Source organism: Brugia malayi (assembly GCF_000002995.4).
Source record: "Brugia malayi strain FR3 genome assembly, contig: Bm_v4_Chr2_contig_001, whole genome shotgun sequence".
Taxonomy (NCBI): domain Eukaryota; kingdom Metazoa; phylum Nematoda; class Chromadorea; order Rhabditida; family Onchocercidae; genus Brugia; species Brugia malayi.
In genome coordinates, this window is record NW_025062476.1 from 14,063,674 (window position 1) to 14,082,880 (window position 19,207).

The 19,207-nt window shown below is 24.1% G+C and overlaps 3 protein-coding genes across 3 annotated transcripts; 2 read left to right on the plus strand and 1 right to left on the minus strand.

Moving 5' to 3' along the window:
• Positions 1 to 217: 217 nt before the first annotated feature.
• Positions 218 to 5,612, plus strand: Bm9106 (Transmembrane amino acid transporter protein; the record flags this gene model as incomplete). The annotated part of the gene is made up of 8 exons (XM_001893351.1): positions 218 to 371; positions 968 to 1,139; positions 1,466 to 1,657; positions 1,902 to 2,146; positions 2,923 to 3,018; positions 4,177 to 4,393; positions 4,839 to 4,891; positions 5,452 to 5,612. 8 exons carry the CDS (start codon positions 218 to 220, stop codon positions 5,610 to 5,612), a joined length of 1,290 nt encoding a protein of 429 aa, XP_001893386.1.
• Positions 5,613 to 6,985: 1,373 nt separating this feature from the next.
• Positions 6,986 to 8,379, plus strand: Bm16951 (Uncharacterized protein; the record flags this gene model as incomplete). Its single annotated transcript, XM_043079524.1, has 3 exons — positions 6,986 to 7,024; positions 7,477 to 7,656; positions 8,269 to 8,379. The coding sequence occupies 3 exons, from the start codon at positions 6,986 to 6,988 to the stop codon at positions 8,377 to 8,379; spliced, it is 330 nt and encodes a 109-aa protein (XP_042935458.1).
• A 1,508-nt stretch (positions 8,380 to 9,887) lies between these two features.
• On the minus strand, positions 9,888 to 15,270 carry Bma-aff-1 (Uncharacterized protein; the record flags this gene model as incomplete). Its single annotated transcript, XM_043079525.1, has 10 exons — positions 9,888 to 10,170; positions 10,581 to 10,786; positions 11,306 to 11,402; positions 11,610 to 11,830; positions 12,029 to 12,232; positions 12,490 to 12,657; positions 13,100 to 13,160; positions 13,571 to 13,734; positions 14,362 to 14,545; positions 15,239 to 15,270. 10 exons carry the CDS (start codon positions 15,268 to 15,270, stop codon positions 9,888 to 9,890), a joined length of 1,620 nt encoding a protein of 539 aa, XP_042935459.1.
• Between the last annotated feature and the right edge of the window lie 3,937 nt (positions 15,271 to 19,207).

Consider the following 19,207-nt stretch of genomic DNA (forward strand, 5'->3'; position numbering starts at 1 on the left):
AAAATAATCCAATTATTTTATTACTTAAATATTGAAATCACATTAGAAACTTTCCATTTATTGCTGCTGATATGCCATTATTCTAACTGTTAGTAAATCTTTCTTTAAGTAATTTCAAATTTTGCAGTTTATCAAAATTAATTTGCAATTAATTAAACTTACGTAAATATTTTTTTTTTTGTGTCAAAGTTCAATAATTTAAAAAGTAAGATTTAGCATGGCTACGATTACTTCATTAGATATTAATGATGCATCGATAATAAATTATGGCAAACCAAATGGTCTTCACTGGATTACTGCTGCATTATTCCTGATCGCTGATATGGCTGGTGCCGGTATTGTTGCATTTCCGGTTGCAATGACTCGATCCGGTAAAAAGAGAAATTTCGCGCATTAATTTTAACAAAAAGTTGATCATATGATAATTGAATTATTAGAACAAATAATTCTATCATTCAATGTGGTTAAGAACAAATAGCGATAAGCTTAAGTCTTTTTTTCCAGCACAATGTTAATTATTCAATTAAAAGTTTAATTTACAACAAATAATATTCTTAACCTCAAAGTTTTCACTTGTGATATAAAAAAAAAAAAACATATTTCTATCAAATTTATTCCATATTACTGATAAACTGTGGTGTATCAAATATATATTTTTAAATTCTATGGTCTCAGCTTATTAACAAATCATTTCAAAACAAAAATATTGGAATACTTATTAATACTATTAACAAATTATCCGAAGGAAAAAAAAAAAAAAAAAAACAGAGTGCTTATAATTTAATAAACCTTTAGTATAGGAAATCATTTGATGAATGCTAAAATTTCATTTTTACACTTCCAATTTCATTGATAAGTGAAATGATGAATTGAGCAATTTTACAAATTACTAAATTAATAATCTAAAAGAAAATTTAACAAAAAATTATTAAATTGCTCATAAATATAATAAATGTATAATATTTAGGTACTTTTGGTGGTATAATTATTTTGGTACTGTTAGCAATTACATTTTGTTATACAGCATGCATACTATCAAAAAATTGGATTATTATGTGCGAACGATGGACTGTTTATGCTAAACACTGCCGGAAACCGTATCCGGAAATGGCATACCGTGCAATGGGCACCAGTGCAAGGTTTACTTTTTAGTGTCTGTTATAATGTTTTAGAGCTTTCTTTTCTATCTTTTTTTATTATTTAAAAAATATTGAACATTTGTTTGTTTCCAGTGAAAAATAATAAAAAGAAATTGTATTATTTTCTGTAGTATTTATTATTTTATATTTTTAATTTATAACAAGGAAAAGTATTTCAATATATTTAATCCAGAAGAAATATTAATATAATTATTTATTTAAATTTTTGTCTATTTTTTTCTTTCAAAAAGTTAAACAATCATTTAATTTTAACATGAATATATGATAGCAATTGTTTGATTTAAAAACTTTTTCACAAGTTTCAGATCTATTTGCTCGTTTATTCTCAACACTGTCCTCTTTGGTGTCGCCGTTGTCTTTTGTTTACTAGCAGCTTATATCATTAATGATTTTATCATTTCCATTACTAATTATGATATTGGATTTTGCTATGTTTTGTTATTTGTTACAGTAGCTATTTATCCGGTAACATTGTTACGATCACCACAAGATTTTTGGTAATTTCAATTGGAATTATTCTTTTTTTATTTTATAAAAAAAATATTTTAAAAGTTATTTTTGAAAACTTTTTTTTTTGCTTTCAAAATTTGTCGTCAATGAACTATCAAATGTTAACATTTATAAAAGTTTAATATGACATTTTAATTATTATCAAATTTCTTTGTATAATTTCAGCAAAAAAAAATGAAAAACAACGATAATTAATATTGATTTAATTAATCAAAATTGTAATTTTAATAGGTGGGCGGTTGTATTAGCTATGCTAACAACACTGTTTTCCGTATTTCTCATCCTTGTTGGTTCATGGTTGGATTACGGAAAATGTGGCACTGATCAGAAAAAGCCAGTCATCCGGTTTAATGACATCGTTGCATCTTTGGGGACATTTATGTTTGGCTTTGGTGGACACATTGTATTTCCAAGTGTGCAGCATGACATGAAATATCCGAAACATTTTATTCGTTCTGCAATTTTAGCTTTTGTCGGTTCGTTTTAATAATATCTTTTCTTTTCTTTTATAAATTAAATTAAAATAATTAATTGTTAAAAATTAGAGTAAATACATTTCACAATAAATCAAACAATCTCTCTTCTTCTTTTCCTCAAAACGAAAAAAAAAAAAGGAGAAAACCGATTGTTTAATCAATTTTTCAAAAAGAGAAAAAATGGACACATTGTTTTAAAAAAGAAAAAAACGCAACATTTTTTCAAACAAACTTAATTATATTTTTGTTTTTAATTAAAATATTTTTTAAACAAAACTTTCTTCTTTCTTTTTTATATATTTTGAAAATAAATTTTTACATCACAATTGTTTCAAATTTTCTTTTAAAAAAAGGTTCTAATTATATATAGCTTCAGACTTATTTTATTGATTATAAGTAAATAGCAATAATAATAACAATTAATAGTGGCGATAATGAAAATAATAATAACAACAGTAGTAATAACAGTAATGTTATTAGTAATAATAATAATAATAATAGATAATCAAAATGGAATATATGGCAGTTTGAGACTTTTTGTAATGATTATTAGAAGGACAGAAAATATTTTCTAGAAAATTCCTACAGCGGTACTATTTATTGCTGAATTAATATTTTAGAATATGAAATTCTCAACAAAGTTAGCAAATTTTTCATCTTAATTTAGTAATCAATGAACGTTAATTTGGTATTAATTAAATGTTAGTGAACTGTCATCCATTTCACTTCATTTAATACTTAATTCATAATCGATCAATAAATGTTGTCAATTACAGGAGTAGCAGTGCTGTACTTACCCGTGTCCATACTCGGTTACGTGACGTACGGTAATTCACTTCACGACTCCGTTATTAATTCTATACAGGTACCACGTAATTCAAATTAATCATTTAAAAAAATTTCTTCATTCAGTTTTTTATTTGTGGATTTATCATCAAAAAATTTATTTTACAGCTAATCGCATCAATTTATTTTCTTATTTATGAATTATTTTTGTTGAAAATCATAAAACATTAATTTAAATTTAGCGACAAACACTAAAATAAAGTACGCAACAGTTTCTTATGAAGCCAATATTGGTAACTTAATGATTGCATTTTTATAAATTGTTGAAATTTTTTTCCATTTGAAGAAAAAAACTTTTTTTGCATAGTTGAATTTAGTAATTTTATTGAAATCAATAAACAGAATTGAATTTGACAACTCTGTTTTGATTAAAAGAAGAAATAAATTTATAAATGGACAATTGCTTGTATTATAATGAATTAAGTTAAAGATTATATTGAAGTAAGTATTGAATTTGAACTTTTTATGCCAGAAAATTTTATAAATTAATTTCTCTTTTTCGACTGGTTGGATTCGACAATGTGCTAATTTATTCATCGCAGTGCATTGCATACTGACATTAACTGTCATCATTAATCCATTAAATCAAGAAATGGAAAGCTTTGTCAGTGCTCCTCATCGTATGTTTTTTTCTCTCCCTCTCCCTTTCTCACTTCCTCTCTCTCTCCCTCTCTCTCTCTCTCTCTTTTCTCTTTTTTCACTTTTTGCTAACAAATGATTACATCCCTTATCATATTCTTAACATTTCAACAATTTCCACTCGATAATTAGTATCAAATTTTCATTACTTACATTTTAATTAAGTAACTTTTATAACTTTTGTTAAAGCAATTATATTAAATAATAATTATTATTGTTTATATATATTTAAATTAGTATTATCAACATTTCAGTATTCAATTTTAGTTTAATGATATTATATAAATTGATTGTGTATATTTGAAGTTTAGTAATTTTTATCACTTCTCCTTTCAATAATCAATTTACAATTTAATGCTTAAAAGCATAAATAGAAACAATTATCAAAATTATTGCGATTACTTTCTATTGTTTATACTTTTGTCACTTTCGCTCATTAATTTATAATTGTTGACAAGATTGATAATCGTTTTATCATTTGTCAGACATCCCACAATTTGTGACTATTATCATTAATTAATTAAATTCTTATCATTTTATTGCAGATTTTGGTTGGCATCGAATTATTATTCGTACAATTGTCCTTTTAGCAATTTTATTTGTTGCGGAAACAGTACCCAAATTCGGACCAATCCTAAATGTTATTGGTGGTAGTACAGTTGCGCTCACATCAGCAATGTTACCGCTTATTTACAATAATTATCTAAACGCATCGATCCACGATCCAATCACAAATACTTATAAACGACCAACATTTTCACAGTACTAAGTTATTTCGTTTTTCATTTCTTTTTACTATTACAAATTTTTTATTCTTTCATTTTTTTAATAAAACAAATGAAAAAAAAAGGTGGAAATAATGAATTACGTGAAAGTTTTACGTAAAACGTAAATTTAATTTCGAAGCAAAAAAAAAGGTAATTAAATGAATAATAAGCATTTTGATAAGTTTATTTTGATAATTAAATGAATAAGTAAATATATCAAATAGATGGCACAATAATTTAATTATGAGCATTGTTTACTTTATTTTGTTCACTTGAAATTTAAAAAAAAAAAAAAGTATGTTGAATGATATTTGAGTTCATCCAATTACTATTTTTTCGCTTAAAAATTTTGAAAATTAGTATGAATTATTTTTTGCAGTAATACTATTATTGTAATTGTTATTGTTGCACAAATGTAATTTAAATTTTTAATTTTTCAGAGTACTTCAACGAAATTCAAAAAGTAAATTATTGGTTGATTTCATTGTTATTGGTAAGCATACTATGAGCATTTTCTTTTTTTTTTGGAGAAAATCTTTGCTTTTGTATTTTGCGATTTGTAAAAAGAAAATGTAAATGAAATTTAAAATAAACAACTGAATTTAATTTAAATTGAATTTGAATGCTTCTGTCCTTCTACTTTTTTTTTGTAATGATAAGTAATCCTATGAGAACTGTTATCACTCATTATGTTACCATTTCTCCTAGTAAACAAAATAATTATTATTATTATTGCGATTGATAAAAAATTTTCTTTCCTAAAATTTTTCATTTCCTTTCTTGTTTTCTGTTTTTTACCTAAAAAATGAATAATTTAAGTATTTTTAAGTATGCTTAAATATATCAAAATTTTTATTTCTCTCTTAATATACTAATTAATAACAAATAATTAGGGTAAAAAATAATGAAATGATAAATTAATTAAATGTAGTGGAATATTTTTTCCACCTTTTTAAATGGAACCTTAATCGTAATAACATAACCGTAATAATGATAATAATAAAATATTATGATAACAATAATAAGTAATCATAATTGCTTGACTGATTGCAGTAGTATCGGTACTATTCGGCATGGCAACAACATACATTGCTATAATTGACATGTCATCAACAGATTTCACTGCGCCGTGCTATTTGTCATTTGCGGAAAGTGCAGCGGCGCAGAATGCATCTGCTCAACTGTTATCAGTGCAATCATCGCTTTGTGATTAAATATTTAAATTTCAACACTAACTGTCAATGTGGTCTTTGCTTCTGTGTATGATAGTATGTAAATAATTTTATTTCAAATTAAGTAATATAAATAATTGTTTGAAAGTTTGCGTAAACAAGTAGAATAGTCTATAAACAAAAAAAGGTACAAAAAATGAAAAACTGAATACAAAAGATGTAATTAAATGAGCAATGCATATTATAATTTTCTTTTTTTTAAATAAGAAAATTGTTTCATTTATAAACAAATTAATTTGAGCAAATATATTTGTTATAAAGTTAATAATAAATAATTAATTGCGAGTAATAAATTAAAAAGAAATAAACAATTATGTGTGTAATTGAAAACATTTTGCATTTTTTCCAAAAATAAATTCATTTTATCAAATTGCGAATACATTTCTGATTTGATATTTTTTTAACTTTGAGCTTATTTTCACTTTTTTATCTTTTTTTTTTTGTTTTTTTGTTATTGTTAGCTTCTTTTAGATACTCTAATTTGAGTTTCCATTTGTTTCAAAAAAATTGAAAGAGAAACAACGAAAAATGGTCTAATTTAATTGTATCTAAAATAATAAATTTTTTTTCGATAATGTTGCAAATTTTACAATCAAATATTTTTATTGATAATATTATTAGCATTTTTCATTCTGTTTTTCTTTAATGCTATAAAATGCAATGTTATTAAAGCAATAAAAATTTATTTAACAAATTTATTTATTCCATTTGAAATGAAGAAATAAAGGTTAAAAAGATTACTTTCATACTGAAATAAACAAAAAATAATGGAAAATTGTTCTGAAAAAAGAATAAAAATGAATTGAAATGAATTGATTTCAATAAAAAAGATTTATTAGTAATGAAATGGTAAACAAAAATGGAAATTTTTCCCTAATATTTCGTTGTAAATGAAATGTAAGCTATCTATTATTATTATTAACTTAGAAAAGAATTCATCTTCACCTTAATTTTTAATTTGTTCTTTAAATCAATGTGCTAAAAATTGTTTAAACAAGAAAAGGAATTTGGGCAGTGTTATTGTGAATTTAATATTCGAATATTTTCTATTTGAGAGATAAAATCACAATATTAAATAAAGTTTAAATTAAATCTATTATTTGAATTATAATATTTGGAATATCTGAGATCCTTTAATTTCATTATTTTAATTTGATAATATATTTGTTTTTTTTTTTTTTTTTTTAAAAAAAAATTTCAGCAAAAAAAGAAAAATCGACGAATTCATTAAAAACTTTGACAGATTTGACAATTTCAAACATTCATATATTATTTTATTCTCAATTAATTTAATTTAGTGAAACAATTTTTATTGCATATGAACGGCTGTTGTCGTTCATTTTGCGCTGCGCGAAATGCATTATATTGAAGAAGGACAAATCATTGATCAATGGGTGTGCTGTTTTGTGCGCCATGCGCAATTAGTCTAATTAACTAATACTTCATAATATCTCAAATGCGCCAATAAATCCAACAAAAAAGACAGCTATGATATTTGATTAATTATTTAAGGAAAAATTACGATAAATCAAATTTTATCATCGCGCATTTTGTCCAGCTGTAGTTTTTTTTTTTTTTTTAATTTTATTAAAAGTTTACATCATTTCATAATAAATTCTTTTTCCTCAATAGAACAATTTAAAATTTTCTTTACTTTTGAAAATGATAAACTTTTGTCTTGCACAAACAATTTTAATTTAATTTATAAAATTAGAGTTTTCTAAGTTTTTTTCTTTTTTTTTTTTTAATTCATTACTAAAAAAAATTTTGCTAATAGCTTTCTGGTTGAGATAAATTTTATTTGCTTCAAAAATAAACTTTTTTTAACTTTTAATTTTTTATTTAGGTAATACAAATACCATTTGCTTTAATACTTTTGGAAATTATTGCAATTTGCATCGTACGTTGCATTTTGGCTTTCTTAGCAATAACAAAATATAAGCGCAAACGGTATTATTGTCACCAAGCGCCAATTTTGGATAGCTCATATTTTGCTGATGCGCCATCATACGTTGAAAAAAATTTGGTATTCAATAATCTAAAAAAAAAAAAAAAAAGACAGAAATTAAAGATAAACTCTAATAATTTTAGTAATTTATTCAAATTTAATAGAGAAATGAATTTTAACTTGTTTTTTTTTCTGTTTAGCAAATTGCCATTGATTCCATTGATTCTCTGATATTAATCATTTTGTTATCAATAATAAATAACAACAATGATAATATTTGATAATAATAGCATTAATAACAAAAACATTGATAATAATAGCAATAATGAAATAAACAAATGTTGTTTACAATTTGTGTTAATTCATTTGCCATTGATATTATTATTATTACTAACAAATGCGAAATATATTAATTAATTAATTAATGTGTAACATAATGAAATTATCAAAGATGGAAGCAATTTTTCTGTAATAAGCAAAAAGTTTTTATCAATTAAATTAAAGTCATATTAATAAGAAATAAAAAATTTTGAATGATAAAATTTGAGCAAAATAAATTATACATTAATATTTCTCCATTTTGTAAATAATACAGAAATTTTTGCAAGCATTAAATGATTTAGTGTATTTATTCAAATATGTTAATTCTTTCGTTGCATAACAAATATTTATGGTACTTCTATATTTCAGGAAGATCCGGCAAGAAAAGGAAATGCAGCACGGAAAGCAGCTATAAGTTCTTTGATACCGGAAAGAGTGAATGAAGAAAATAGAACCGCTCAAAGTGGCAAAAATATTTGACAATGGAACAATTAAATGTCGAAGGAAAAGTAAACAAATTTCGACAAGTAAAAAAATGCTTGAAGCTAAATTTAACTGTGCTGCAGTAGCGTGCATTTTGGCCTGCATTTTGCATGCATTTTAGCACCACTAAAGATAATCAAAATAATCGAATCCATATTCAATTATTTTAATTCTCATTCCATTGATATTAACTGGAACAATACAATATGTTACAGTAATCAAAAATGTTGACAATTTATATGAATGATTAAAATTGAGATAAACTGTAAGAAATAATTAAGCGTGACTTTACTTATTTATAAGTTATTTTCAATTAAGCGTGACTTCACTTATTTATAAGTTATTTTCAATTAAGCGTGACTTCACTTATTTATAAGTTATTTTCAATTAAGCGTGACTTCACTTATTTATAAGTTATTTTCAATTAAGCGTGACTTCACTTATTTATAAGTTATTTTCAATTAAGCGTGACTTCACTTGTTTTTTAAACTATTTTCAAATTGTAAGTTTTGCATTAATTAAGACAAGTTAGGATCATTATTCTACAGTTTACACTCTATTTTCTGCCTTATCAGCAATTCATCAGTGATAATTTGCTCATCTTATCACTTTCTCATTAGTATCTTATGCGAGATGTAATACATTTGTGTAATATAAAAAATTAAGAAATAAGAACTAAAAACTAAAAAATGTAGGAGAAATTGAAATTTTTTCTCAAAAAAAGAAATTTTGATCCAAACGGAGAAATTTCTATTAAAGTAATTTATTGAAAAAACAGATTAATTTATATTTCATTAAGAAATTTAAAAAAAAAAAAAATGTAAAAAAACGTTTTTTAAATTGACACTTTGCAAATGTCACAAATTTCAAATTTCTCATTGAAATGAATTTTTTCTTATCATATAATATCACTGAAAGCATAATTAGCATACATTAATGTTGTGATAATAGAATAATATCAAAGAGTATCGTTATTATCAGCAGAAACAGAGTAAATTACAAATTTCTTTTTTCTTTTTTTAAACTCTAATTTAAATATGATGGTAATATCACCGGAACATCATTTTTTCAATACAAATTATGACTTATGACCAGCAGTTAGCTTTATCAGATAATAAAAAGAAAACACTTTTAAAAGAATTTGGAGGCAGAATAATTAATAATGTCAGAATAATAACTCCAAATAATTAATGATTTCTGATTAAAAATTTGTTTAAGAATTCAAATTCATGGTCAAATGTCATTTGAGCAAATGAATAAACTGAGGCATAGTGCATGCATATTAATTAACAATGCAAAAAGTAATGCAATTAATTAACAAAATTAATAAGGCACACTTTAATAAAGGCATTTTAAATAAAATAAAAAAAGTTTTTGAAATTATTTGCTTCGTAAATTTCAACGTTAATTGTAAGATTTACTAGCAAAAAACGTTAAATAATATCGTAAAATTGTGTATTGTCAAATGCTTTAAGAATAAATTAATCAAATTAATATATAAAATTTCATTTTTTTGGTGGTTTACTGAGTGAAATAGTACATTTGGCTAATGGAATAATGCATTTTGTGCATATTAGCACGGTGGCTAATATACTTACTATGACAAGCGCTATTTCTAAAGCGCAAGTGACTGCTTCGGTTGTTGAGTTTAGACCGTTGAGCCACTGTCGTGGGTCAAGATTGAGCAGGAAATTCTCGATGCCACGCTCGTTGCATCCTGGACAATTGTCAATACCTGCTTGCCAACGGTGTGCCACGTGTCGTTCACGTAGCGGCGATGCTTCGTATCTGAATTATATCACATTAAATAATCCTAAATTTTAATCCAAAAAAAACACGGAAATATATGTAGAAAAATACAAAAATATTTATTTATAGCAACAAGAAAATGTACATAAAACTTATTGAAATATAAATTAGTATTCAAATTCACTTGCAAATTTTGCCATAAATTAAAAATTAGATTTTTCTTAATATATATAACTTACTTTAAGCATTCACCACTGCATTGTACACAAAATATGAAATAAATTAATGTTCAAATTCATTTCTAATTTAACTATAAGTAAAAGATCAAATTTCATTTCCTCAATATTTGATTAACTTTAATCATTAAAATTCACTCCAGTACAAGTTAATAATCAAATTCATTCCCAGTTTAATTACAAACTAGAACTGAAACATAATTTCTCACTTACTTTAACCACTTGCACTGCTCCGCACTGGCATCACCAGCCGGTTGCAAGCACACATACCGATCGGAGATTATTCCTGTTGGAATTCCACCGATCGTCGCAGTAAATTTCGTCCTTGTTGCGGTGCCAATTTCTATGCTAAAACTCCAATCGGTGCTCGATTTATCCTCTGACCGATGCACATAACCAATTAATGTCCCTTTTCCACCCTAAAAATGAGAACAATAAATGAAACTTTTCTCTTTTGCTAATTTTTTCCTCTCTTCTTGGAAATTTAAATTTTTCGAATTATTTCTTATTAAAAATAATTCAAAATAATGTTTGTTTCCAAAAAAAAAAAAAAAAACAGAAAGCAAAATGATCAATCATTCAATGCTACTATTATAAGTTACTATTAAAAATCTTATTACAATGCTTCGAAAAAATTTTAAAAAAAAGAGAAAAAAATGTCTGCAAATAATTTTAATAACAAATAATTTAGTGAGCTTTACTGCAAAATTATTTGATGCAAAATTTAAATCAAATAATCATTAGTAATAAATTAAAACAGTACATAAGTTAAAGTGAATAAGATCAATTTTTTTTTTCTACTTTTATACTTTGAGTTTGATTTTTATTTTTACTTTGAATTTGTTTTTTTATTTTTGTACCAAAAATCCACCACAAAATATTTAACTAATTATGATTGTAACTTTATGTTTATTCAACTTTTTTATTACAAAGTTTACAAGTATTGTAAGGTTGAGAAATCGATTTGATTGATCATCCATTCGAATTGTTCCATTGAATGTTAGCAAATGTGATGCATGTCTTACAATTATGGGTCTTAAAAGAAAACAAAAATAAATTCATTAACGATTAAAACGAATGTTTAGAGCAAAAGAAAAGAATTAGATAAATTTATTTTTTGTTTAGATCAGCAATGGATAACTTCTGTTTTTATCAAAAAATCGTTAAAAATTAATACAGTCAGCAATTATTACATTTATATAATTTATAGTTTAAATTTTACAATTTGATTTAAACTTTCACCTAGTGTCACTGCTAACACTAATATGTACTACAGTGCCTTCAGCATGAACAATTCGTACTGCTCGATTATCATTTAAAATTTCCACTTGTTCAATCCAGTTCTGCTCATGAACCGGATAGCCGAGATCAAGATCAGTGATACGATCATCGGAAGTTATAAAATATTCTGCATTGTATCGAGTTAAATAACGTTGTCCTTTACAATTTTCAATTGTAACATGCTACAAAAAAAAAAAATACTTTTTTCCGGTTTTTTTTCAAAAAAAATCAAGAATAATTCTTTTTTAATTTATATTAATTTCAATTTAATTATGTCAAAACAAAAAAAAAAAAGATAAAATTCAAAGAAAATTTTTCATTTTTTCCACATAACTCCTTCCATTTGTTTTTTTTTATGAAATTGAAGTAATTTTGTATACCTGTGAATCGGTAATTTTAATAATTCCATTACGTATCAACCATGAATTAGCATTTTTGCGTAACCAACCCAACTTATGAATGTCACTTTCAGTTGGTTCATTTAGTCGTACACCCATCATTAATTGACGATTATCATTCGAAAAATAATACATTCCGTTTAACATTTCACGGATTGCTCGACCTGTTGTAGTTCGTATTTCCATCTGCAAAAAAGGTAATATATATGTATATATGATAACAATTAATTATTATCGTAAAGAAAAAATTTCATATTAAAGTAATTTTAAAAAAAGAAACATAAATGAAGAAAAAAGAACAAAGCATCAAAGCACTTTTAACAATTACTTTTTTCTTTTTCTGTATTGTCATTTAATGAATTTAATACTCTAAAATTCTAATTCAGTCACTCAAAAAATTTAATCCTAAATAGTATTCAAATGATAATTCAATTAGAAAAAACCTGTCGCTTATCAATTGTCTCCATTTTAGCTGAACCTTTATTAACAACTGCTTCAAATTCTTCAGAAGCTGCTTCTGTCCAGCGACTTGCTAGACGCTCGTAAATGCGATGTCGGAGAATGATTATTGTATCAGGTTGAGTTAACTTTACAGCTGTATAAGTTCTTCCCTGTTGATAAATTGAAATTAGCAAGTAAATATGTTAATATCATTTCCAAAAAGTAAAGAATTAATAAATGAAATCAAAACATATTAGAATTATATGAAAATTAAGATTAGAAAATGATTACTTATCATTTGTTAAACATTTGGCTACGATTATAACGGAGAAGGAAAATTCTCGCAAATAATATTTGAATAAATTGTTTCTTCGGTAAATAGACAGAATAGTTGGATAAGTATTAATATACATATTAGCTAAACTAATATATTGAATTAATTATATATTTTGTAAATTAAACAGTTTAGAGATAGATTAAAGAAATAAAGATGAATAAATAATTTAATTTAAGCTAATAAACACAAACATTAGTGGAAGTAAATAAATTAAAAATTAATAAAATAAAAAAAATGGTAATGAATAAAATTAAAATGTGAAATGAAAGTTATACGTCGCACGGTTCGATCGCAACTTCGCAACAAACTTCACTTTTGGATGACATCAAGCAACCACTGCTCGACTGATGTGCGTAGTATGTCCGATAGCAGACAGAGCCTTTTGTGCAATTCATAAAATATAAAATTTAATTAAATATAAAATTATGTGTAATCCTTTTTTAGTTTTTTTTTTTTTTTCAGAGTGTAAAATATTTATTTTTGTTAATTATAATTAAATAATATTTTTGTTCATTTAAACATATGCTGTTTTAATTTCAAATAGTTTTCAAATTAAGCAATTATTACATTTTGGTAACTAGAAAAATAGTTTTATTTTATTTTTGTGATTAAAAACATTCATTATTATTTAACATAAATTGAATAAATATTTCTTATTTTTTAAATAGTTTATCGAATTTAATTACAATTTGAAAAATTTCTTCATTTCTAAAAAAAGAAAAATAAAAAAGACATTTTAGTATTACTTATATTTATAATCATCCACACTGCAATACTGCTCGGCACCGGCACAATCACAGATGCAACTTGTTGTGATCAGTGGAATTCCGAATTTGTAGGATGCGGAAACAGGAAACTGTTGTTCCATGCGAACATATTCAATGGTGTGGATCTGTGTTCTCATCCCATCCTTTCATCATTATTATCATTACTAATCACTACTGTTATCATTATCACACCACTTTATCACTTCTATTGATTTGCTAGTTGCCAAAAGAGTTGATAAATATTATTGGAATATTAAAGTAAACATTTAAAAATAGAAAATTACGTTAAATTTTGATGTTTGTTATTTACGCTCTTTCGTCTTATGGCTAATTTGTTAGTTGTAAAAAGTCTTTTTAAGTATTATCCTTAATATTAACGTAAATTTTCAAAAATAATGTGCTAAATTTTGGAATTTGACTTTTAATTTTTAATGTTTTGATAAGTGTTAAAATTAAAAATCTTAATATTGATGTAAATTTTCAAAAATGACATAAACATATATTAATAATTATTATTAAGCATGATTATTGCTATTATTATTGATATTATCAGTTGCTGTTGTTATATTCTTATCCTGATTCATTTTTGATAATTTGATAATCACTGAGATTAGAAATATTATGTCTCATATTAATGTGAAATTTTAAAAATTATTAATTGTATTGAATTTTTATAATTTTCAATTTTATTTTATTTCCTTTTTTTTGCGGCATTTTTGCAAGAAATAATTTTTTTTTTTGTTTGTTTATCTATATAGATTTTTTAATACCGAAAAATTAAGACATAATGTTTCTTTAAGTGTTAAATCAGCAACAGTTGTACTGATTTCTTGAATCCGTTTTCCGGAATCATCCATATTTGCAGCACTTCCTTGAATCGGTGCTATTCGGGTGCAATGCACCTCATTTGTTAATGTACCACAAATTATATGCTTCCACAGCAATGCTAATAACCTAAAATATGCCATTGATTCAATTTGATTTTGTTGATTTTTTTGTCTTTGTTGGAAAACAGAATAAAATGAAAAATTAAAAACAATAAAATTAAGTAAAATTTATTAAATTATCAAGTGACTTTGTTTTGAAAAAATTCAAGCATTCGCTATAAATTAAATTTTAAATGAAACTTTTTAAGACATAACATTATCCAAAGCAAATAAATAATTCATAAAATTATTTACTCTTAAAAAATTAACAATTCAGTATTATCATTTTTTTCGAAGTGTTTAAAGACATTTAATTTAAAACTTTTGTCTAAAATCTCAAATCAATTCGTCTATTTATTAGCATTTTCAAAGTTTGCTATTTTTTTTTCTTTTCTAATTTCTAATCAATTACAGCTTTTTTAAAATTAATTTTAAAAAATTTCAATGTCTGATGTTTCAATTAATCATCAAGAATTCTATCATTTTCTAATCGAATCTAACATTAGTTCAGCATTACTTTCAGTATTATTCAACATAATTTAATGTGAAATAATGTAAATTTTGTTTATTCCATTCATTTCATTTTCATAATTCAATTGCATCGATATGCTTATTTTCTGGTAAAGTATTACATAAGATGTTTACCAATAAGTGATGTAAGGTATTTGAATGTGACAGTGGTGACACATTAGAATGACCTGCTAAGTGTACTTTCACTTACAAAATATTGAAATTTGTTTTCATTGCGAACATCTGAAGGGTTCTTAGCGATCACTGAGCTCTTTGATTTGTCAGTCTTAAAAGTGGAGAGCCAAACTTGATGACAACCTTCCCTCAATTCCACCAAACTACTTCTGTACAGCTCCTAATACAATAGACTGTTGTTGTTGTTGTTGCATTACCATTATTGACGATCAAAGCTGATTACTCTTATTTGCTTATGATCGTACATTGCAGATACGAGCTAAAATAAGCAAAGTATTTCAAATTTAAATTAATCGAATATATGAGTGCTACTGCAATATTCACATGATAATATTTAAATTTAACTGATTATAAAAGGAAGAAGAAAGACATCTCATATAGTATAATTAATTCAATTAAACGTATTTTGAAATAAAAGAGTAAGTAAACAAAAAAAAAGAATGCAATTTATTTTATTGTTAGAATTAAATATTTATTTGAAAAATGAAAAAAAAGATATGAAAAGGTAAGAAAATAAATTTTGTATTTTAGTATTTTCTACTAACTAAATGAATAAATCTGATACATAGTATTTGCTACTAAATTGGAACATTTTTTTTTTTAAATTTATTTATTTGTAGATTAGAAAGAACAAAAGAACAAATGTACACATAGAGAGAGGGAAGAAGATAGAGAGAGAGAGGAAGAGAAAGAGAGAAATTAATCAGGTGTTAGGGAGAGTTTTTGGAAATGATTAAAGAAACAAGAAAGAGTATAAATAAATAAAATGAAATTTCGATCTATTTGTTAGATTATTGGATCAATAAGAATTAAAAGATTAATGGAATGAAAAAAAGAGTAGCAAGGATTAGTGCAAAACTTTTAAAAATTTTTAAAAAACGAAGAGAAAGTGATAAGAGGAATGGATTAATTCGAAATCTAAAGTAAAGGAACTGCAATAATTAAAATAAATTCAATACCGATTATAATGGTATATTAGAAATAGAAATATTATTAGTACAATAAATGAACTTATTGTTCTTGTAAATATTATTATCGTTATTATTAATGGAGAAAAGGTAGAAAAAGTTATCAATAAGTTAGGATGTATTCAAACATTGTCTTTAAACAAATTTTATCAGATTATTACATTGGTCCAGGCAATGAACTTCGATTTTCTGCAATATTCTAATTTTAAATTTAAAAATATTTTTTATTCTTAAAAACATTTTGAAAAAAGAACATTTGGAGTTTGAACTTTTCACTGAATATTATTACCTGACAGATACTTATTTATTGATTATTTGACCTAAATTCGATACCTATTTTTAAATTAAATTAGTAAAAGTAAATTGAAGTTGCAAATAGAAATTGTTAATAGCAATGAAACATTTAAATTTAAAACATTACAAAAGTTCTAATTGCTCATTCAAATATGCAATTGATTCAATCAATTAATTGTTGATCACTATTAGATTGATGTTATTAACTTCGATGCTGATAATTCATGATAATTTAGACTGATGAAGAATACATTTTGCAAAAGTGCATTAAAATTTCAATTGACCAATTAAAATTTCAATAAACATTTCTCAAACATAATGTTCATTTATAATTGTTTAATCATTAATGTGTAAAACTTAAAGATTATATTAAAATAATGCCATATAATACAAAGTGATAAATAGTATAGTAAAAGAAAACTGAATTTAAGAATTTAAAAAACTGAAAATATTTTGAAAATTATAATATTCTACGAATTTTCTTTTCAACATAATTAATTTTTAGTAGCAAATTATTTTAAAAATAAATTTGTCATTCCTTTCTTTTTCTCAATGAATAAAATAAATTTCTGAAAGAAAAACTTTCAACTCATTACTCTGAGATATTTAGGCATGGCAGAGTTACAGTATTGATATGAAATTCCAGTGAAGGCTTAAGAGTGGTCTGATAACATCAAATTGAGCATTGAACACAAAACAGGATTAGGTGACGAGCAATGGCAGCAGTTGAAAATGATGACAATTTGCATAAATAAGATTAGCATGACCTCAAGGTCAGATCTGTAAGTTAGAATATTTGAATAAAAATATTGTATTCGTTTTACTAAAAGATGCTAATTTGTTTGTTGAATAAATGCAATTAATAACAACTGTAGTTGTATGCAATAATTAATTAATTAATAAAATTATTTGAAAATGCCTAAAAATAATTAAAAGCTGATGGACTTAGAATTAATTTTAATTGAGTAGTGAATACAGAAATGGATGCAGTTCATCAATAATACTTGTTTTATTTCAAAATTTAATTAAAATTTTTAATTTATTATAATATAAAACTAAACCTTATCAAGGAATGATAAAAGGTTAATTATGACTGTAATTTAGATACTTAGGTAAATTCTGAACTTATCAACTAAATTAATAGACGATGAAAACAACAAAATTGATAACAAATGCGAAATATATAACATATGGAAAGCCACCCACCATCTGTTAGTAAGTGTAGACTTTTACGATATTTTTTTAAGTTACTTAATTACAGTATTCAAATTAAAAAAATCTATCCTGAATTTAAAAAAAAATAATGATATATGTGTTTTTGCTTCCTTTTTTTTTAAATGATTTATAGATATTGGATACTTATCGGAATTACTTATTGGAACTTATCAATGATGCATAGTTCATCAATAAATTACGTAAACTTTTCGCATTCAAATTTAAATTACAATTTTAATTATCACTGATAGTTTTTTTTGCCTTTTTTCCTTCATTTCTATTTTTTATTAGAACTGCTAAGCATGAAAAAAATAATTGTATTTTCAAAATTTGATTATTTCATTTTATTGTAGTTTCATCTCAAATATATTCAAATCAAATATATTATTACCTTTTTGTTTGTAATTTAGATTCGTAAGAAATTTCTTTCTACTAATGCCAATTCGTTGAGAGTAATTAATAAAATCAAATAAACAACGAAATGAATGTTTTGCCTTTGTCCAGCGAGGCTAGCTGAGTAGTAAAATAACTGAGTAAAATTTTGAATCTGAAAATATGCTTTTGCTCTTTTCTAAATCATAAAAATTCCTTTCTTTTTCATTTTTTTATTTTTTGCATAATCTTTCATTTAATTATGAAAAATTTTTCGTTCAATTTTGCGAAAAAACGACTAATGAATTGGGCATTTTTAATTTTTTTTTAAAATAAATTTCTCAAATTTTGTTAAAATACAATGACACAATCATTAAATATAATTCTAATACAACGGAAAATTATTTAATAATAAAAATAAATAACACAAAGTCCGTTTTAATCTCATCTCATAATGAAATCATCATTGTATAATCTAAATATGACAAAGCTATCAAATTGTAAGTAATGCTAAAATAAATTTCATGTATAATTATAACATATGTGTGACCATAAAATTTTATAAAATTAGAGCTAATTTGAACATATATAAAAATAGTAGAAACAAAATAGAAAAGTGTATAATATACTAAGAATTTAAAAAACAAAATAAAGCAAATAAAATGTAAAAAATAAAAAAAGAAAAAATTATGTTAATTTTTTTTGACTAACATAATTTTCAGTGAAAAAAAAATCACATTTTGAATTTTGCTGAAAATATCAAAAAAGAAAAAACAAAGTAAAACAAAAAAATTATTTATATGCTTTTTTTTTTCATTTCAACTTTTATTTGATATCACAAAATAATTAAAATAATATAATTTAGTAGTAAAAAGAAGAAAACTTGAGAATTTTATTCTTTTTTTAATCTATCAAATGGTAGAAATAAGAAAAAATGAAAAACAAAGAGAAAAACAAGCAAATTGCATTGCAAACAGCAAAATATTATTTAAAATTCATTTTGTGTTCAAAAATTTTTTTAATTTCAATTCGAATCTAAAAAATTTTGAAATACTTTTCTTTCAAAGTGAGTCAAATTCTAAATTTACGAATTTAAATGCTACAATCATCGATAGTTTACGCATCGATATATTGGC